This window comes from Symphalangus syndactylus, chromosome 14 (genome assembly GCF_028878055.3).
Source record: "Symphalangus syndactylus isolate Jambi chromosome 14, NHGRI_mSymSyn1-v2.1_pri, whole genome shotgun sequence".
Lineage (NCBI taxonomy): Eukaryota > Metazoa > Chordata > Mammalia > Primates > Hylobatidae > Symphalangus > Symphalangus syndactylus.
The window spans coordinates 54263460-54285879 of NC_072436.2; the positions used below are offsets into that span (position 1 = coordinate 54263460).

A 22420-nucleotide genomic window follows, 5' to 3' on the forward strand; every position below is an offset into this window, starting at 1 on the left:
TTGCCCAAGCTGGTCTCAAACTCCTGGGCTCAAGTGGTCCTCCCATCTCAGCCTCCCAAAATGCTAGGATTATAGACCTGAGCCACTATGCCTGGCAGAACTTTGTCTTTTAAAACTTGAAGTCCTATTTTATTTTATTTTATTTTTATTTATTTACTTTTTTTGAGATGGAGTCTCGCTGAGTCACCCAGGCTGGAGTGCAGTGGGCAGTCTCAGCTCATTGCAGCCTCTGCCTCCTGGGTTCCAGCAGTTCTCTTGCCTCAGCCACCAGGCTTACAGGCGTGTGCCACAACACCCAGCTAACTTTTGTAGTTTTAGTAGAGATAGAGTTTCACCATGTTGGCCAGGTTGGTCTCGAACTCCTGACCCCAAGTGATCCACCTGCTTTGGCCTCCCAAAATGCTGGGATTACAGGTGTGAGCCACCGTGCCCAGCAAAAGCCATGTTTTATAAATGGAATTCTAGCCACTTAATTAGAGAACCTATATTGAGCCTTCTTCCAAAGAGTATACGATTTTGATTCATTTATTTTTTTTCTTTAAAGTGTTTATTGTGAGATATAATTTACATATAGATGCTTAAATTTGGGGAGGGAATGCAAGGCAAACCACCTGTGTAACCACCACCCAGATTAAAAACTAAAAACAGGCCAGTACCCTCCAGAGTTTCCCCTCATGCTCTCTCCTAGTTACTACCCATAAAGTTAGCCATTTTCCTGAATTTTATAATAATTGCCTTTCCCTGCAGTTTTAACATCTGAGTGTATATCTCTAAATACTACAGGGTCACATATTTTTTGAAGTTCATACAGTTTGTATTTTTTTTTTCTGGCTCCTTTTTCTCAGTATTATGTTTCTAAGATTCACAGCATTATGTGTTGAGTGTAGCTGTAGTTACTTCATTTTCATTGCTGAATAGTATTGCATTGTATGGATATGCCCCAATTTATGTATTATTTCTGCTGTTTATGTGTATTTTGGTTGCTTCTTGTTTTTTGCTATTAAGAATAATGCTGTCTCTTGGTGAACATAATATATGTGTTCAAATGATTTTTTTCTGAGGGATTAGAATGCAGTTGTTGGGTCATAGAGTAGGGATCCCCAACCCCCATGCCGTGGACCAATACCGGTCCGTGGCCTGTTAGGAACCGGGCTGCACAGCACGTGGTGGGTGAACAGGTGAACATTACCTCCTGAGCTCTGCCTCCTGTCAGATCAGCGGTGGCATTAGATTCTCATAGGAGTGCAAACCCTATTGTGAACTGCACATGAGAGATCTAGGTTGTGCGTGTGCCTTAGGAGAATCTAACTAGTGCGTGATGATTTCAGGTGGAACAGTTTTATTCTGAAACCATCCCGCTAACCCCCCATCCATGGAAAAAATTGTCTTCCATGAAACTGGTCCCCTGGTACCAGAAAGGTTAGGGACCACTGTCATAGAGTATGTGTATCTTCAATTTTAATAGATAAGGCATATAGTTTTCCAAAGTGGTTGTTTTAGTTTGCAAACCCATCATCAGGAATTCCTCTGCAACAACTTTATAAAGTGTTTTCTTCCTTCTCTCCTTCTATTCTGGAGAATGGCTAATGATCTGTAATTTCCATTTTATTTTCGTTTCCCTGATTTCTCATAAAGCTGAGCAACTTTTCATGTTTACTTGACCATTTGGATCTCTTCCTTTGTGACATCCGTTAAGTCTTTTACCCATTTTGCTGTTGGTTTGCATGTCTTTTTTCCCATTGTTTTGTAGAGGTTCTTTATAAGTTCTGAATACAAGCTCTTTACTGGAACCCTAACCTCACACCAGTAACAAAAATCAGTTCCATTATATGAGTTCTTTGTTGGTTACATATATTGAAAATAGCTTCTCTCACTGGATGGATTGCCCTTCTGGCTTATGTAATGGTGACTTTTAGTGAACAGAAATTCTTAATGAAGTTCAGTCTGTCAGTATTTTCCATTATGGTTAATACTTTTTATTTTGTGTCTTGTTCGATGTTTTTCTATCCCAAGGTCGTGAAGATATTCTCCTATATTCTAGAATTTTACTGTTTTGCCTTTCACAGTTAGCTCAAATTCCGTCTGGAATAAATTTTTGTTATTGATGTGAGATCAAGATTTTATTTCTTCCTTGTATTTGATTGTCTCGGCATCCTTTATTGACTATTTCCCAATGTTTTCTTTCCCTAGTATTTGTCAGTGACACCTTATTCATAAATCAAGTGTCCATATATGTATGAGCCTGTTTCTGGGCACTATATTGGATTTCTTTGGCTTATTTGTCTATCCTAATACCAGGGTCACCGTTTTAATGACCATAGTTTTTAAAGTTTTGATGTTTGGTAGAACAAATCCTGACACTTTGTTATTCTCCTCAGTAATGTCTTGGTTATTCTCAGTTCTTTGCCTTCCATATGTATCTTTTCAATTAGCTTTACACACACACACACACACACACACACACACAGACACACACACACACAATCGGGATTTTTTATTAGCGTCACTCAGAATCTGAAGATCAATTTGGCAAGAATTAGAAATCTTTCAGAATTTTCAGTATTAAATCTGACAGTTTGAGACAGTGTATTTTTCAACTTATTTAGGTCTTCTTTATCTCATAATTTTATATTCTGCATAAAGATCTTGAACATCTTTCAATAGATTTATTTCTGGGGCTTTGGTATTTTTTAATACTATTATAAGTGACATCTTTTCAAAATTTTCTCTTTTTGTGATTATTAGGTTGAAGCATATTGCTGATGCCCGGCCTTTATTGATCTATAAAAGTGGCGATTTCATACAACTCAACATAAAATGTATAAATGTGGTTGCTTTTAATATATTTACTGTGTATCCTGAAAACTTGCTAAATTACTTATTGATTCTAATAACTTAGCTCCAGATGCTTTTGAACAGCCTCCATAAACTATCATAATCTGAGCTTGATGACATTTCTTCAGTTTGACACTCAAAATCAACAATCACACATTCTGCCTTTTCTTTTTCTTACCTTAACTTTACTAGCTACAGCCAGTATGATGTTAATACGGTGCTATTTAGTAGTCCTCTTCGACACTTTCCTCATCTCAGAAATACAACGTTCAATATTTCACGGTTAGATAATGATATTTTCTTCACTGCCCCCTTTGCCACCCCTACCCAAGATAGCCTTTATCACATGTCAGTTTGAGTTCTCAACAAGATCCTGAGACAGAGTTAGGAGTGCGAGAGATTGAGGGCTACTGCCTGTGAAAAATAAGCTAAAGAAAGCAGGATTGGGCAAGGAGAGTCTCAGACTGTGATGCAGAATCTCGGCCAACCCAGTGGAGAGCTCTGGAGCAAAGATTGCCCATTGGAAGCATCCTGCACTGGGTAGAGTTGGCCAGGCCCTAGTACACCTGCTGTGCTCATTGTCTGGGAGGAGCCCAAGAAGAACTTGGCCTTACCTCAAATGCCACAGTTGATCCCAAAGGCTATAGGTGGAGGCTGGTAGCCAACAGTGTTTTTCACAACTGAATGCCAAGTTCTTCCTTGTAGGGAGATCTGAGCAGTTCATAGAAAAATACTGAAAATCAAAGCCAGGCTGGGTGCAGTAGTTCACACCTGTAATCCCAGTACTGTGGGAGGCTGAGGCGGGTGGATCACTTGAGGTCAGGAGTTCGAGACAAGCCTGACCGATATGGTGAAACCCCGTCTCTACTAAAAATACAAAAGTAGCCAGGCATGGTGGCAAATGCCTGTAATCCCAGCTACTTAGGAGGCTAAGGCAGGAGTATCGCTTGAACCCGGGAAACGGAGGTTGCCATGAGCTAAGATCGTGCCATTGCACTCTGGCCTGGGCAACAAAGGTGAAACTCCATGTCAAAAAAAAAAAAGAAAAGAAAAGTCAAAGCCAAAGAGATACATTCTAAAAGCAACTAGAGAAAAAGAGAGACCTTCAAAGAAAGTAGAATTAGCCTGACAGCTGACTTATAAACTGAAACAATGAGAGGCAAAAATAATATATAATAAAATTTACTGAAAAAATTTGCTAAACTAGAATTCTATACCCAATGAAAATATCCTTTACAAATGAAAGTGAAATAGACGTTTTAAAATAGATAAGAATGGAGAGAATTTGTCACCAGAAAATTTGTGCCAAAGGAAATAATACAGTCTTTAATTAGAAGCTCAGAAATGCAAAGGAATAAAGAACATGAAAAATGTTTAAGCGTGTGGATAACTAAATGAATGTATACTCTGTAGAACAATAATAATAATATTTTGACTAATGCAGTGTGGCAGAACATTTTGGTACCACTAAGGCTGAATCATATGAAGCTTGACAACTTCTACCTGGGTCTGTCAGTTTTGGAACATTTCTTTTAATCACCATGATGTGAGAAACTTAAGCCACATGGAAAGGCCACATGTAGTCTTCTGGTCAGCAGTCCCAGCTAAGCTCCCAGTTGACAGCCAGCATCACTTTCCTATCATGTGAATGAGCCATCTTAGACAACCGACACATTTGAACTTTCAGATAAATGCTGCCTGAAATCACACGTAACTGCAACACAAAAGAGACATTAAGTGAGAATAAATTGTTGTTTTAAGCCACTAAACCTTAGACTGGTTTATTATGCAGCAGTAGACAACCAGAGTGCTTGATATTATATCAAACTTGGTTGGTCTGTGTTCAGTTTTCTTCCACTGCTTCAGAAATGCCTTTTTGCATTTGGTTTGTCCAAAGCAGGATCAAGACAAGGTCTACACGTTGCATTTGGTTGCTATGTCTCCTAAGTCTCCTTTATGCTGTTTCCCCCACCCGCCTTTTTGTTGTTGTTGTTGTTGTTGTTGTTAATGAAATTGGCTCATTTGTCTATAGGATTTCCTACATTCTAGGTTTGGTTATTTTCATCCTCTTGGTGTCATTTAACATTCACTTACAATGTGAATTTTCTGTAAACTGTTAGCTAAATCTAGAGTCTTGATTAGGTTTAAATTCATTTGTTTTTCTTGGCAAGAAGATTTTATAGCTAGTTGTGCGGTAATCTGGTCTTTGTCTCTGGTCCTGGAGATGCTCTAAATCTTGGAATTTCCTTAATAATAAGAGTGTCTTTGTTATTCATGAGTCCTTTAGATCACATCTGAGTTTACACCTAATGAGAAAACTCAAGATGGGGGTTGGTCGTCAGAAAAACCAACCATGTTGGCCGGGCACAGTGGCTCTCACCTGTAATCCCAACACTTTGGGATTGGCTGAGGCCGTTGGATCGCCTGTGGTCGGGAGTTCGAGACCAGCCTGACCAACATGGTGAAAACCCGCCTCTACTAAAAATACAAAAATTAGCCAGGCATGGTGGCATGCACCTGTAGTCCCAGCTACTCGGGAGGCTGACACAGAATTGCTTGAACCCGGGAGGCGGAGGTTGTAGTGAGCTGAGATCGTGCCACTGCACTCCAGCTTCGGTGACAGAGTAAGATTCCGTCTCAAGAAAAAAAAAAAGAAAAAGAAAAAACCAATCATGTGATTAGAGGGTTGGGCTTTGAGCCAACCCACCCTCCTCTAGGGAAGCTGGAATGTGAGTTGAGTCACATGGTGGTCAGTGATTGAATCAGCCATACCTACCTGATGAAACTCTGGATACTGAAGCTTGCTAGAACCTGCTGGGAGGTAATTGAATCATGGCGGCAGTTACTCCCATGCTGCTGTTCTTGTGATAGTGAGTTCTCATGAGATCTGGTGGTTTTATAAGGGGCTTTTCCCCCTTTGCTCAGCACTTCTTGCTGCTGCCATGTGAAGAAGAATATGTTTGCTTCCTCTTCCACCATGACTGTCAGTTTTCTGAGGCCTCCCAAGCCCTGCAGAACTGTGAGTCAGTTAAACCTCTTTTTCTTTATGAATTAATTACCCAGTCTTGGGTATGTCTTTATTAGCAGTGTGAGAACAGACTAATGCAGATGGTTAGCATCAGAATTGTACTGCAGTTCACTAGTGGGACTGTACATTGTCTGTGTTTTTCATGAGGAGATGTTATGCCAGATTGCCTTAGATTTTTAGGTCACAGATTTTCTTATGTAGGGACTTAATGATTCTGGAAATAAGATATTGTGGCATTATTTCTGTTGATCTAAGCCAGATGTTGGCAAACTTTTTTGGTAAAGGGCCAGATATTAACTACTTCAGGGTTTGTGTCCCGAATGGTCTCTATCACAACTATTCAACTTTCGTCATTGTAATGTGAAAGCTGCCGTAACAGTATGTGAGAAATGGGCATAAAACTTTATTTGCAAAAGCTGGCAGAAGACTGGATTTGGCTTATGGGCTATAGATTACCAGCTTCTAAATTGTCTTGGAAATGGGCTTTTTTTTTTTAATTTTTTTTTTATTATTATACTTTAGGTTTTAGGGTACATGTGCACAATGTGCAGGTTTGTTACATATGTATCCATGTGCCATGTTGTTTTGCTGCACCCATTAACTCGTCATTTAGCATTAGGTATATCTCCTAATGCTGTCCCTCCCCCCTCCCCCCACCCCACAGGAAATGGGCTTTAATGTTCTCCTGGGAAAAAAGGAAATGGAGAAGGAGCTGTGATTTTGACTTGTACGGAGGCCTAGAAGTACTCATCTTTTGTTTTAAATTAAAGGACTTCTATTATAAAAGAAATATATGCTTGTAGAAAATTTGAAAAATGTGAAAAAATAATAAATATAAGTAATATTTATTGGGTATTGACAAGTGTCAGGTACTCTTCTAAATTCTTAAATACATGAGATGGTATTCATTTTATGATCATTTTACAAGTGAGCATATTAAAGTGCAGAGAGTTTAACCTAACCAAATAAATGATTATTAAGTGATAAAGCTAGAATTGAAAACCAAGCATTTGACTCTGAAGCCTAAGTTTTTAACCACTCTGCAATAGCAGGGGTCATTACCCTTGTATCCCACTACCTAAATGTACTACAAGGTAGTGCTTTTTTTTTTTTATTTTTCTCTCTGCAAACAAAGCTAGATTTTCTCATTCTACATTATCAGTTTTACAATATTACAACTAATTTTGTACTCAAAACAGCCACTTCATGTCGTGTCAGGTTGATTACCTGTGGCTGAAGAGAGAAGTCGGTGGGACACTAGAAAGCCGTCATCAGAGGCCAACAGCTCTGCAGCTCCTTGTAGTTGGCAGAATGCTGCTTACAGACTTTCCCCAAGGGTATTTGGCTAGTGAGGGCAGAGCTGGTGTTTGAACACAGGTTTTTATTTTCTACTTTAAATTTTGAGTCTTCTCAGAAATATCTGCTCCCCACTTCATCCCCGTTTTGATTCTCCCTTTACTACTATTTCCTGCCCTCTGTTGTGGTACAGTAAGTGGTACAAAAGAAGAATAAATAGCGGGTTCAGAAACGGCCTTAAGGCTGGGTACCGTGGCCCACGCCTATAATCCCAGCACTTTGGGAGGCCAAGGCGGACAGATCATTTGAGGTCAGGAGTTCGAGACCAGCCTGACCAACATTGTGAAATTCCATCTCTACTAAAAATTTAAAAAAATTATCTGGGCGTGCTGGCACATGCCTGTAGTCCCAGCTACTTGGGAGGCTGAGGCAGGAGAATTGCTTGATCTCAGGAGACAGAGGTTGCAGTGAATTGAGACCGCGCCACTGCATTCCAGCCTGGGCAAGAGGCAGAATTTTATTTTATTAAAATAAAATAAGAAACAGCCTTAAAAACTAGGAATAAAGAATACCACAGAATACTAAAATGGAATGGAAAGTCTGAATATAGAAGGATCTCACACCTTAAACAAAAACTAACTCAAAATGGATCATGGACTCAATGTAAAAGTATAATAAAACCTTTAGGGAGAATAAAACTAGGAGTAAAGCTTCAGCTTACAGGGCTAGGAAAAGAGTTCTTGACACCAAAGAATTAATACCAGATGTGCAATGCATAAAGGAAAGACTGATGAATTTAAAACTTGCTCTGGGCCAGACGCAGTACCTCATGCCTGTAATTCCAGCACTTTGGGAGGCCAAGGGAAGAGGATCCCTTGAGCCCAGGAGTTTAGTTAAGACCAGCTTAGGCAACATAGTGAGACTTTGTCTCTAGTAAAATAAAAAGTAAGTAAATAAAATAAATAAAAAATTGTCCGGGTGTGGTGGTGTGCACCTGTAGTCCCAGCTACTCAGGAGTCAGAAGCAGAGAATCGTTTGAGCCTGGGACATCAAGGCTGCAGTGATCCATGATCACACCACTGCACTCCAGCCTGGGCAACAGAGCCAGACTGGTCTCACAAAAACAAACAAACAAAACTTTTCTCTGCAAAAGACCATGTGAAGATATAAAGATAAATATAGACTAGGAGAAAATATTTGCAAGTCACATACCTGACAGTGGACCTAGTTTCTGTAACATAGAAAGAACTCTCGAAACTCAATAGTATAAAAATAAAGGAAACGGAAAAGACGTGAACACACATTTCCCTGAAGGGGAAATACAGATGGTAAAAAGGACATGAAAACCTGTTCAACATCATTAGCCATCAGGCAATGCAAATTAAAACACAAAACACAAAACAGTGACAACACCAAATACTGGCAAGGATGTGGAGAAACTGGATCATGCATGCATTGCTAGTGGGTATGTGAGTGATACAGCTACTCTGGAAAAAACAGTTTGGCAGTTTTGTATAAATCTAAACATGCGGTTACTATAATTGACCTACTAATTGCACTCTTGGGGGTTCTCCCAAAGAAATGAAAATTTATATTTGCACTAAAACATGTATATAAATGTTCATAGCAGCTCTGTTTATAGTAGCCCCAAACTGGAAACAACCCAGATGTATTTCAGTAGATGTATTGTTAAACAGTGATACATTCATACCATGGAATACAACTCAGCAATAAAAAAGAATGAAGTGTTGGCACACACAGCAACCTGGGTAAGTCTCCAGAGAATTAGGCTGAGTGAAAAAAGCCAACTCCAAAAGGTTACATGTGCATGATTTCATTTATAGACCTTTTTAAAATGAAAAAATTTTAGTCTTGAATAATAGAGGAATGGTTGCCAGGGCTTGTGGGGGAGGGCAGGAGGAAGATGAGTGTGATTATAAAAGCGACACACTGGATCCTCAGGGTGCTGACACTGTTCTGTGTCTTGACTGGTGTTCATGAACCTACACAGCAGAGAAAATTGTGTAGAACTAAATAGATGAACAAATACAAACGAGGACATACAAAACTGAGACCTTCTGAACAAGGCAGATGGAATGTACCAGTGTCACTGTGCTGCTTGTGATATTATGCCATAGTGTTTGCAGAATGATACAATGAGGAAACTGAGTTAAAATATAGCTCTTTTTACTATTTCTTACAACTGCATATGAATCTACAGTTATCTCAGTGAAAATTCGTGTTAAAAATACATACACACAGAGAAGCATAGGAAGCAAAACAATTAGAAAGTCAGGAAAGACCCCTTTTGTGAGTTAAAAATTCTGAAAACTCCCTCACAGATGTCATCCATTTTCACTATGAGATGATTTGCAGAGAACTTTGTGGGGGAGATTGGGTTGATGAGAAGTAGGATTACATGTTGAGATCTTCATAATCAAAAGCAGACCTCATTCTCTACCTTCCCCCAACCCAGTCCTGGAGGAAGTATGTAATTTTATCTCTAAAGGTGACAGAGAAGCACAGTCTCATCACCTTCAAGGAAACTGGCTCCCAGGTATATCCCTGGGGAAAGCTGCCCAGTATGTAAGTAATACTCACATGGCACCTGGTGTGGCTTCCTGGTACCACGGGTTTGTGTGCATGTGCTGCCTGTACCATCAAGAAGCTTAAATTCTAGGGTGTGCAGACCTTGTCTTATTTCTAAGCATCCATGCCGTGTACACAACTGCCACGTACCTCGTTCTGAAGTGAATTTCATTTTATTTTTCTAGCAAGATTAAATCTTCTGTTTAACAATAATGCAGTATAAGAATATGGCCATCTTAAAATTTGTTAGCAATAATATAGCCAACTTCAGCTCATGTAAGCTAAAAGTTGGTTTTAGGCATATGCAGTTCTGTCAAGGATATGTTATTATATGAATGCAGTACTAGACCAGATCGAAGGATTTGAGTTCTAACTCTTACCATTTGCTAATTTAAAACATTTAGAGGCTTAGTTTCTTTATCTGTAAAATGAATTCTGTATTTATCTCCAGTGTGTTAAGAACTGCAAGGACCACTGGAAATACAAACACAGTTGTTAAGACAGTAATGCACTTTGAATTAAAATGCAAGGAGATGTTATTACAAATGAACATCTAAATTATTGATATCTCTGTAAAATTGAGGTTATAGTACAATGTTCAATCCTGGCCTGTTTACGTTTTGGAACAGATAATTGGTTGTAGGGTAGAAGAAAGAGTGTCCTGTGCATTACCGGGTGTTTAGCAGCAGGCCGGACTCTACACACTTAATGTTAGTGGCCCCCTGATTTGCGACAAACAAAAATGCCTCTTAGTTTTTTAACTCTTTTAGAATTTGTCCAGCATGTTTTTTGGTGTTAATAAAAACCCAAACACAGAGAAATGCTTCTGGACTTTGCCAAGTGCCCCCCAGGGAAACAAAATTGCCCTCAGTTGAGAACCACTGAGTTACAGGGATAACATTATCAGATGTGTTCGTTTTATAAAAGAATTTAATAATATTTTAAAGCATATCACATATATTTTTGCTGAGGCTGGTCTGTTTGATTGGAGAAGAGTCCATTTTCCTCCCGCCTGTCCCCATTTGGAGTTGGGAGTGCATTCTGAGAAAAGCTGTGCTCAGATTATTTGGAATCTGCAGCCTAGTGAGGAGCGAGGTTGAAGCTGAAGTCCTTAAGTATGACAGAAGCATGGGTGGGAAGGTACCGAAAGACCAAAGAATTTGGGGGTGGGGAGGTAGGAAAGGTGTCTCCAAATTCACATGCATATACATATTTTCCTTAACACCTGAGGTGAAACAACACCCCTGTTATATCTTGTCTGTTCTAAAGAGATGTGGTGAAGAGAATTTGCAGCGAGTTAAGAATTACTAAAGTTTCTGTGATTCAGTGAAATTGCCCACTGTGTCTTATATTTGATAGAAGATTTAAAAAATGCATGGCATGGGCATTTTCTAGGGCTCTACTCTTAATAGACCCTTATCTCTGGATGTGAATTCATGAGGTTCAAAGGTCCCTGCCAGTCAAATGGCAAACTATGGAATTTCCCTGTCCTCTAGAGATTGCTTTACTGTCTAATGAGGTTGATCATCTTTTTCATATGATTATTGGCCATTTATTTTTCTTCAGTGAATTGTCTTCTTGCCCATTGCTTACATTTCAGTCACAACATTGGTTTTCCCATTTCCTTTTTTCCTTTTCACTGTTGAATTATAACAGTTTTTACATATCTTTACATTGTAAAGTTATTAATGTTGTAATCCTTATTTGCCTGTTTTTATCCTTATTCAGTGTTTATTTTTGCCCATTCTCTGGCCTTTAACATTTCTGCATTTTGTATTAAGTTATTATAGTTGGGTTCCAGTTGTTTGATGCAATCCTTTTGTCTTTATATAAACAGTTGAGTTTATCTTATTTAGTCTCACTGTAGATGTGTTTAATCTTTTCCATCCACTTTTTTTTTTTTTTGATCAATGATAATAACTCAATCCTCTATTTGACAAAAAAGAAGGAGAAGGAAGAGGAAGAAAAAGAAAGTGGGATAAAGGATCAGAAAGGGAGGAAAATAGAAAAAATTAGAGTATGACTCCAGGGTAGACCTGTTTTGTGATCGCTTGGTTGGTTGGTTGGTTTGTCAGTTGTATTTTTCATATGTTTCGCCATGTTGGCCAGGCTGGTCTCGAACTCCTAGCCTCAAGTGATCAACCCGCCCCGGCCTTCCAGAGTACTGGGACTACAGGCGTGAGCCACCATGTCCAGCTCCGACATTGCTTCTGGCCTCTGTGGTAGACCTCCCAGACAGGGCGGCCGGGCAGAGGCGCTCCCCACATCCCAGACGGGGCGGCCGGGCAGAGGCGCTCCTCACATCCCAGAAGGGGCAGCTGGGCAGAGGTGCTCCTCACTTCCCAGACGGGGCGGCCGGGCAGAGGCGCTCCTTTCTTCCCAGACGGGGCGGCCGGGCAGAGGAGCTCCTCACTTCCCAGACGGGGCAGCCGGGTAGAGGCACTCCTCATTTCCCAGACGGGGCAGCCGGGTAGAGGCACTCCTCACTTCTTCCCAGACGGGGCAGCCGGGCAGAGGCGCTCCTCACTTCTTCCCAGACGGGGCGGCCGGGCAGAGCCGCTCCTCACTTCCTAGATGGGGTGGCGGTCGAGCAGAGGGGCTCGTCACTTCCCGGATGGGGCGGCCGGGCAGAGGCACTCCTCACATCCCAGACGATGGGGGGCCGGGCAGAGGCGCTCCTCACATTCCAGACGGGGTGGCCGGGCAGAGGCGCTCCTCACTTCCCAGACCGGGCGGCCGCGCAGAGGCGCTCCTCACTTCCCAGACGGGGCGGCCGGGCAGAGGCGCTCCTCACTTCCCTGACGGGGCGGCCGGGCAGAGGCGCTCCTCACTTCCCTGACGGGGCGGCCGGGCAGAGGCGCTCCTCACATCCCAGAAGGGGCGGCCGCGCAGAAGCGCTCCTCACTTCCCAGACGGGGCGGCCGGGCAGAGGCGCTCCTCACATCCCAGAAGGGGCGGCCGCGCAGAAGCGCTCTTCACTTCCCAGACGGGGCGGCCGGGCAGAGGCGCTCCTCACTTCTTCCCAGACGGGGCGGCCTGGCAGAGGTGCTCCTCACTTCCCAGACGGGGTGGCTGGGCATAGGCTGCAATCCCAGCACCCTGGGAGGCCAAGTGGGTGGCGGAGGCTGCAGCGAGCCAAGACCACGCCACCGCACTCCAGCCCGGGCAACACCGAGCACCGAGTGAGCGAGCCTCCGTCTGCAGTCCCAGCACCTCGGGAGGCCAAGGCGGGCAGACCACTGGAGGTCAGGAGCTGGAGACCAGGGTGGCCGACATGGCGAAACCGCGCCTCCAGCCAAAGGAGAAAAACGAGGGAGGGGTGGTGGCGCGCGCCGGCAATCTCAGGCAGCCCGCAGGCCAGGGCAGGAGCATCATGGGAGCCGGAGGCAGGGAGTCTGCAGCGAGCCGAGTGTACTCCAGCCTGGGCCACAGAGGGAAGAAAAGAGAAAGAAAGAAAAAGAAAGGAAGGAAGGCAGGAAGGGCTCCATCTACTTTTTATGCATTCATATTGGTTTTTGTTTTGTTTTTAATCTCTTGATAATGGGGCTCAATTTTCAGACACACTTTTAAGTTATGTTTATGCCTTTTTTCTCAAATTGCTTCGGAGACAAAATAGTGTCTATTTTGATCTTCCTTATTCTCATAACACTTAAGGATGTGTTGGCATGTTCTGAGATTTTTATTCTTGTTTATTACAGTTAAATGATTATTTTTCTGTTTTGTGGCATATACTTCAAAAACAATGTTTATTTTCTGCTTTTCTAACCTTATTTCCACAGATCCTTTGCATTGAGTATCTGCTTATCTTTCACAAGACAGCTTCCTCATTTGTGAGTCTTCGTATGAGTAATTTCAGTGGTCAGATTCTGTCTTCATGATAATTTTTTTCTCCTCAAGAAAGTGCGCATGAGTGATACGCTTCCTGAGTTCCTTTTCTGTAGACTTCATGTGAGACCACAGCTTCTCATGCTCTAGAATTCTGTCATAACCATTATTGATGTATAAATGACATACAATAAACTGCATGCGTTTAAATTATGTAATTTAAAAAGTTTGGCATATTTATGTACCTGTGAAATTATTACTACAATCAAGATAATGGACATACGTATCACCCTTAAAAGTCTACTTGTGCCCCTTGGTAATCCCTTTACGCTCCTCATCTTTAGGTAACCACCAGTCTGCTTTCTGTCACTATCAGGAAGTTTACATTTTAAAACACTTTATATAAATGGAGTCATACAGAATGTACTTTTTTGAGGGTCTGGGTTGTTCCACTCAGCATAATTATTTTGAGATTAATCTGTGTTGTTTTGTGTATCAATAGCTTATTCTTTTTATTGCTGAGTAGTATCCCATTGTACGGCTATAACACAACTCATGTATCTGTTCACCTGGATACATGTAAGTTTGGGCTGGTGGAAATTTGGGCTGTTCCAATATTGAGCTATAACAAAGCTGCTACGAACATTTATGTACAAGCCATTCATTGTATGGACAAATGCTTTTGTTTCTCTTGGGCATATATCTAGGAGTGGAGTGATTTGGTCATATGGTAGGTGTATGTTTAACTTTGTAAGAAATTGGCTTCAAACTATACTACAAGGCTATAGTAACCAAAACAGCATGGTACGGGTACCAAAACAGGTATGTAGACCAATGGAACAGAACAGAGGCCTCAGAAATAATGACATTTATGCAGCCAACAAACATAAGAAAAAAAGCTCATCATCACTGGTCATTAGAGAAATGCAAATCAGAACCACAATGAGATACCACCTCACACTAGTTAGAATGGTGATCATTAAAAAGTCAGGAAACGACAGATGCTGGAGAGGATGTGGAGAAATAGGAACGCTTTTACATAGCATGTGTCAGAATTTGCTTCCTTTTTAAGACTGGATCATATTCCCTTGTATGTATAAATCACATTTTGTTTATCTGTTCACATGTCAGTGGGCATTTGGGTTGCTTCTACCCCTTAGCAGTTGTGAATAATACTGCTGTGAATGTGGGTTTATACAGTATCTTTTTGAGCCCCTGTTTTCAGTTCTTTTGGGTATATACACAGAAGTGGGATTGCTGGTCGTATGGTAATTCTATGTTTAATTTTTTTGGGGAACCACAATACTATTTTCCATAGTGGCTACACCATTTTAACATTCACACTAACAGTGCACAAAGGTTCCAGTTTCACCACATCCTTGCCAAAGATCCTTATTTTCTTTTAAAAATTTTAAATAGTAGTCATCCAAACAGGTATGAAGTGGTATCATTGTGGTTTTGATTTGCATTTCCCTAATGGTTAGTGATGTTGAGCATCTTTTTAAGTGCCTACTGGCCATTTGTGTATTTTCTTTGGAGAAATGTTTGAGTCCTTTGCCCACCTTTTAGTTTGGTGGTTTTTCTGTTACTGAGTTGCAGGAGTTCTTGATATATTCTAGATATTAATCTCATCAGATATTTGATTTATAAATATTTTCTCCCATTGCGTGGGGAATATATGTAATTTTCATAATAAAAAGTTAAAGAAATTTTTCTTTACAGAAAATAGAAGAGCTCAACCAATACCAATTCATTTACCACCCAGACTCAACGGTTATTACCATTTTGCTGTGTTTGCTTTATCCATACACCTCCCCCCACACACAAATTATTTTGCCGAGACATCTCAAAGAGAATTAAGGACACCCTTACACTTTACCTAATACGCACCTTGAAAAAATTAGGACAGTTTTCTACATCTGCCACATTTTCTGCATAAACAGTCTCCAAAATACTATTTCAAAATAATTTATATTATTGGGAAAAAATAATGCTGTTTTTTCTCATTTTGGTGTAGCAGATAACCTCTTGGGGTAAGTTCACTGATGGTATTCCTTATAGTGTTGGCATTTTCTCATCAGTAAGAACTTCCTTTTCTTCATCACCTGAACTACAGCTGTTGCCTCCAACTTCCTACTTTTTCTTATCTTCCTTATCTTTAAAACCTAAAGTAGACCGAACTTCTTCCCATGACTTCCTTACAAGGCAGAGCATTATCTGGCCTCTGCTTAGCCCTCCAGTCTCATTTTCTCCCTCTCTCCCAGCTCCAGCAGAGAGACCTGCCATCTGTTTCTTGAGCATACCAACCTCTGCTCTCTATGAGGGCCTTCACATGTGCTGTTTTCTCTACCACCACCCATCCCACTGCCACACTGCTTTTTTTAATCCTTCAGGTTTTTATGTAAATATTTTCTCTTCAGACAGGCCTTCCTTCATGATGTATTTAAGTATGGCAACTATTTATTCCTGTTCACAGCACCTTTTCAATATTTTGATAATCCTATTTCAGTATATAAATATGTATTTTTTAATGACTGTCTCCCTCACACACACCACCCACTGTACCTTGAGTTCCATGACAGTGGGAATCATTACCACCAGCACCTGGCAAGCAGTTAGTGAGCAGGGAACAGTCCGAGGCACAGCACCCTCACAAAGTGATTGTCAAAGGGGCTGTTCTCAGGATGTGTCAGTTTGGCACACTTTTAAAAATCCATCGCATTACTTTCTGTTACTTCATGTGTGTTTACAATTTGATCTAGTCATTGTATGTGATTTGGAGACCAGGTTTAACCTTAAAATCCAAGTGGGTATAAAATGAATGTTGAAGCTAAAATAGAATATTTTGGATACTCCATATGTCTGTAGTACAAATATTTGGCTTCAGTTTTTTAATCATTATTTCATTCCTTTTACAGACCGAGACAACACTTGGACTCAGTTCATATCAGCAGAAAAGGTAAGTATATTTAGTAAGATAATTAACATATTTTCGGTTCCTTCTGGGGGATTCCTGTGGTTCTCCCCTCCTCTTTCCCCTTGCTCTTTTTGGTGAAGAAGGAATAGCAAATTGTAAATCACATTATATGATTATTTCTAAGTATTGTGTGTGGGAAACCAGGTTTAAGTTTGAATGTGCACGTCATGCAATTGTGTAGTGTGCCTCCCCTGTCGTGCACGAAGGGCTGTTACTCAGAGCTGAAACTCCCCTTGCTTTGTGAGAGGATCAGCTGTGTAACTCCTTAGTGGCTTCTCTTGTGGCTATCCCTGCTTTTGATATACTGACCATTGCTGCCCTCAGTCACCAGGGGTCTGCTCGCAGGCCCCCAGAGAAGGATCTCAGACCTGCGAAACCCAGTCTTGTGACTCGGAGAGACCGCTTTTAAATACAGCTTCCCTATGATAACAGGGGGATGGTTTTACCTCAGGTGTTAAGGAAAATAGGTACATGCATGTGAATTTGGAGACACTTTTCCTGCCTCCTCACGACCAAATTATTTGGTCTTTTGGTACCGTCTCACATCTGTAAAGAGACATACTGTGCTGATTCTCTTTCCATATGTGGTGAAAGTCTGTTCTGGTGCCTAAAGGTGAATGAGAGCTTTCTTTGAGTTGGATAAAACAATCCCTCCAGCAGCTATTTTGTGTTCACTCCCAGCTCTTAATGATTGCTCCCTGGAGGACCATAGATGTAAAGGAAGTTAGCTTAAAAAGTTCAGTGTAATGGTATAGTTGCTCTTCCTGTTTGCCAGAAACAACTAGTCAGGCACCAGTACCTGTTCTAGTGAGCGCCCTTTAGTAACAATTGAAAGGCTGGCAGTGGTGTCAATAGGGCTTTCAGGTAAGGAGCCCACATCATGGATTTAAGAACCCAGTTATTTTACGGTGTGTGTTTTTAGAAGTATGTTTTATTCTGTCAGTATATTTATTCCTTAAATGACAGCAAGGCACATTTATCCTTAAAAATTATTAATATCCACCAAAAGCAGACACTTAGCTACCAAAGTGGCTATGGCAACAGAAGATGTCCCCACCCTTGCTGTCATCACTGCAGTTTCCATTCTGATGTAGCAGGAACAGGGAAGCATTTGTTCCTCCTAGGCCTTCATGTTTAAAGTACATCTATGAATGTCTCCAGACTAGCGAAATGCAGAGTGCTTCAACAAAGAATTTTGTTTTGAGAGAGAAGTATAAAATATTCAGACTAGTAGTAGGACGACTAAAACTTCTTACCTCATAAATAATGAAAATTCTTTAGTATTCACTATTGTTTCTCTTTTTACTCTTTCATCTCTGCAGTAACATGGCCCTTTTTCCCCATTGTTCTGTCATTCTCTCTAATGTTATATGCCCTATTGGGACCTGCCCTGTCTGTGAATCTTGCCCAAATATTTAACACTGGCATGGGTTGTCTCCAAACCACTGCATGTCTAGCCTGATTCCTCCTTGGCTGGACCATCTAAGAACCCTAGAACTCTCTAACCACATCTAGAGCCAAAATAATGGTGAGAAAAACATATATGTTATCTTGTGATTCTTCCTTGATTGTTTATTCCAGCAATTAGGAAATTAGCTGTGGAATTAGACTGTACTACATTTATGAAGATGAGGATGTTCATTTGTGATCAAAATTTGGGCTTTAAGTATTTTCCTAGTATAGTGAAGAATTGACATCAGTACATAATTATATTCTCATCTCATGCTCTACTTATCTGTTATCTACTTCTATCTAAAACTTAGTGGCATAAAATAGCCATTTTATGATGCTCTCAAACTCTGTCAGAAATTCAGGCAGGGGACAGCAAAGACAGCTTGTCTCTTCTCCATGATCTGGGGCCTCAGCTGGGGAGATTTCAGAGCTGGAAGTGACTTGATGGCTGGGAGCTGGAAGCATGTTCATTACTTGTTGATGCTAGTTTGCTAGCTGGGACCTCAGCTGAGCTCTCAACTAGAATGCCTATATGTAGGCCTCTTTGTGTGGCCTTCACATGGGCTAGTTTGGGCCTCCTCCTAGTATGATGGCTGGACTCCAAGAGTGAATGTCCCAGAGGAAACTAGTGAAAGCTGTATCACCTTAATCTGCCCTTGGAAGTCATAATATTACTTCTGCTGCCATATGCTATTAGTCAGCAAGTCACTTAGATTGGCCTAGGTTCAAGATAAGGGTGGGGAGAAAGAGCTCCCTACCTACTGACGGCAGGAATATTAGGTTTGTAGACACAATTTACAACTGTCACATTTTACATTTTGTGTGTGTGTGACCAGGATCATGAATTGGGTAAATATTTAATTCAAGTTAGTATGCAGATTGGGTATGGGACTGGGTTAGGCACTAAAACATGTCTTAGTGAGCCCAGGATGCTATAACAAAATACATAGACTGAGTGGCTTAAACAACAGACATTTATTTCTCACAGTTATAGAGGCTCAGAAGTCTAGGATCAAGGTCTTGCAGACTTGGGCCTGGCAAACTGTTTTGATGATGATGAAAGACTGATAACCATATGGACTGCTAACATATACCTTAGGTGTCTTGATACCCCCTACAACTAAACCCTGAGAGGCTTACAGCATCTGTTTATAAGACCCTCTTCAAAAGCACTGCTTTCTTTTAGAGTAGATTGCATTTTGTCATTTCATCAACACATATGCTTTATAACCTCATCAGAAGTGGTGTCTCCAGTATCCTCCAGAGCTATTTGGATGTGTTTAACAGCCAGAGGATATTGGCAGATCTCATTTTCTACAGGCTTTGTGCTACAGAGGCTTATCCTGAGGAGGGCCGGTGGCAGCCAGGTGATGCCTGTTCCCCTACAGAGAATTTAATACATCAACTTTATGTGTTCCGCAATTTAAAGGAAGACATGAACATAATGAGGGAAAATGGACAATATAAAAAAGAAACAAATGAAGCCTCTAGAGTTGAAAAATATTGTTTCTGAAATGAGTATTTCACTGGATAGGATTAAGAACAACCTAGATATTGCAAAAGAAAAGCTTAGTGAGTTTGAAGACAGTGACAGCAGTAATTTAAACTGAAGCACAGGGAGAAAAATGACTAAAAAACAAATAAACCCTTGGTGACCTCTGGTACAGTAGTAGCAAGCAGTCTAACACATGTCTAAGTGAGTTCCCAGGAATTGGGAGAGGGAGTAGCTGTCGAAGAACTTTAATAAACCTGAAGCAAGAGTGAGTAACACAGAAAGTCACACCAAGCCAAATAATATTCAAGTTGTCAAAAATCAGTCATAAATAGAGAAACAGCCAGGGAAGAAAACTGAATATAGTAGTTGAAAAGATAGGAATGACTGCTGGTTGTTCATCAAGGACAAATGCAACCCCAAAACCAACGAAATGACATTTTTAAGTACCAAAAGAAAAAATTGCTAATCTAAAACACTACATCCAGCAGGAATATCCTTAAAAAAAAAAATGACATTTTCAGACAAAACTGAGAAAATTTGCAGTAGACTGGCACTTTTAAGAAATGTTATAGGCTGAAGGTAGTTAACCATTTGAGGTGAAAACACAGATCCTATGAAGAATAAAGACCACCAAAAAGGCAAAAAATGTGGAAAAATATAAAAAATGTTTTCTGGTTAAGAAAATGTTAATTTCTAACACTTTAAAAACAAAAATGATTGTTTATAACATGTATACATTGCATGTGTAATAACAGCACAAAGGACAGGAGGGTTGCATGGAAGAATTGAGTTGTAAGGTTCTTAGATGATATATAAAGTAGTATACTATTATTTGAAGTTAAACTGTGGTAATATGAAATAAGCCGCACATGAAACATTAAAATCATTAAAAAAAAGAACTATAGCCAATAAACTAGTCACGAAGATAAAATGAAATACTAAATGAATACTCAGTTGATCTAAAAGAAGGCATAAACAGAACAAGAGGAATAAAAAGCAGATGGGAAAAATAGAAAACAAATGGTAATATGATAGACTTAAACCCAAACATATCAGAAACTATAGTAAATGAATAATTTCAACACCAATTGTCAGATTATGTTTAAAAAGCAAGACCCAAGCATATTTTGTCTACAAGAACTTTATTTTAACTTTGTATTTAATATTTTACCTTTTGTTTTGAAATAATTTTAGAGAAAAGATGGAAAAATAGTACAAATAATTCTTATATCTTCTTGACCCAAATTCCTCATTTGTTAATGTTTTTTCATATTTGCTTTATCACTCCTAATCTTGCTTTTTTAACTCTCTCCTTTTCCTTCCCTCCCCATAGTTACCTTTTTATACATACATGCACATGTATTTATAGTTTTTCTGAAGCATTTGAAAATCATTTGTAGACATGATGCTATTTTACTCCTAAATATTTCAGTGTATATTTCTTATAAACATGAACATTGTTTTAGAGATCATCATATACTCATCAAATTCAGGAAATTAAGACTGTCTCATACTGCTGTTTAATCTGGAGGCTTCATTGGAATTTTGTAAATTGTCCCATTAACGTCTTTTATTGTAAAAAATTTTGGGTCCAAGGTTCAGACCCTCATATTTAATTTTCACTTCTCTTTAGTGTCTAATGTAGAACTATTGATATGTCTTTCTGACTCTCTTAGAACTTTGACATTTTTGAAGAGTAGATGCTATTTATTTTATAGAATAACCCAGATGGGCCCGGGCACGGTGGCTCACGGCCTGTAATCCTAGCACTTTGAGAAGCTGAGGTGGTGAATTGCCTGAGTTCAGGAGTTCGAGACCAGCCTGGGCAACATGGTGAAACCCCATCTCTACTAAAATACAAAATGCGCCTGTAATCCCAGCTACTCAGGAGGCTGTGACAGGAGAATTGCTTGAACCCGGGAGGCGGAGGTTGCAGTGAGCTGAGATTGCGCCATTGCACTCCAGCCCGGGCAAGACTCCGTCTCAAAATAAATAAACAAATAAACAAAATAAATAAACCCAGCTAGAGTTTTCTGATATTTACTCATTATTTGATTCAGAATTTGCATTTTTGGTGGAATATTACTGAAGTTTGTGTCTCTCCCAGTGCATCCTATCTGGAAGCACTTGGTGTCTCTTTGTTCCATTTTTCTCTTGTAATTCATAAGTGTCTTGCAGAGAAGTACTTTGAGACTATGCAAGTACTGTGTTTTACATGAAACTCTGACTAGTTTTAGAATCTATTGATGATTCTTGCCTGGAACAGTTATTGCGCTGGCTGGGTTTTTTAAAAATTCTATCACACTTAATCTGTGTTTCTTAGTTGACATTCTGATTGAAGTTAAGATTGAGGTCACAGTTTATTTTTATCCAAGTATTTCACCATCGTATGCACTGTCATAAAAAAATCACACGTGCTTAGTTAGGTCTATTCTGTGTCATTTACGTGTCCCCAGCAATCATTGAGCACTTCTTACTTTCTGATACGTTAGGATGTTCCAGGCTTGTTTTGTAATTTTCTTGCCACAGCCCTGGAACAACCTATTTCTTGAAAGATTCCTGCTTCATTTTAGTAGAAGGTAATATTGAAAAATTAATCTTTATGTGCCATGTGTACTCATTGCTACTGTGATGTATTAGGGTTCTCTTAGAGGGGCAGAACTATTAGGATAAATATATAAAGGGGAGTTTATTAAGTATTAATTTACACGATCACAAGGTCCCACAATAGGCTGTCTGCAAGCTGAGGAGCAAGGAGAGCCAGTCTGAGTCCCAAGTTGAAGAACTTGGAGTCCAGCGTTCAAGGGCGAGAACCATCCAGCACAGGAGAAAGATGTAGGCTTGGAGGCTAGGCCCGTCTCTCTCTCTTCATGTTTTCCTGCCTGCTTTATATTTACTGGAAGCTGATTAGATTGTGCCCACC

General features: G+C 40.2%; 1 protein-coding gene and 1 non-coding gene across 5 annotated transcripts in view; both read left to right on the plus strand.

Moving 5' to 3' along the window:
• Nucleotides 1–22420, plus strand: part of TMEM131 (transmembrane protein 131) — a 254572-nt gene that overhangs the window by 79384 nt on the left and 152768 nt on the right. For 2 of the 4 annotated variants that reach the window (XM_055241870.2, XM_055241869.2), the window contains exons 3-4: nt 13528–13578; nt 16492–16532. In XM_055241870.2, coding sequence (XP_055097845.1) covers nt 13528–13578; nt 16492–16532 — 92 coding nt within the window. The remainder of the gene's footprint in view (nt 1–13527; nt 13579–16491; nt 16533–22420) is intronic. The other 2 variants (XM_063616805.1, XM_055241871.2) reach the window with 1 other exon arrangement.
• On the plus strand, nt 10499–10558 carry LOC129463309 (U7 small nuclear RNA). The gene has a single exon (XR_008651104.1). It is a non-coding gene; the product is annotated as a U7 small nuclear RNA (small nuclear RNA).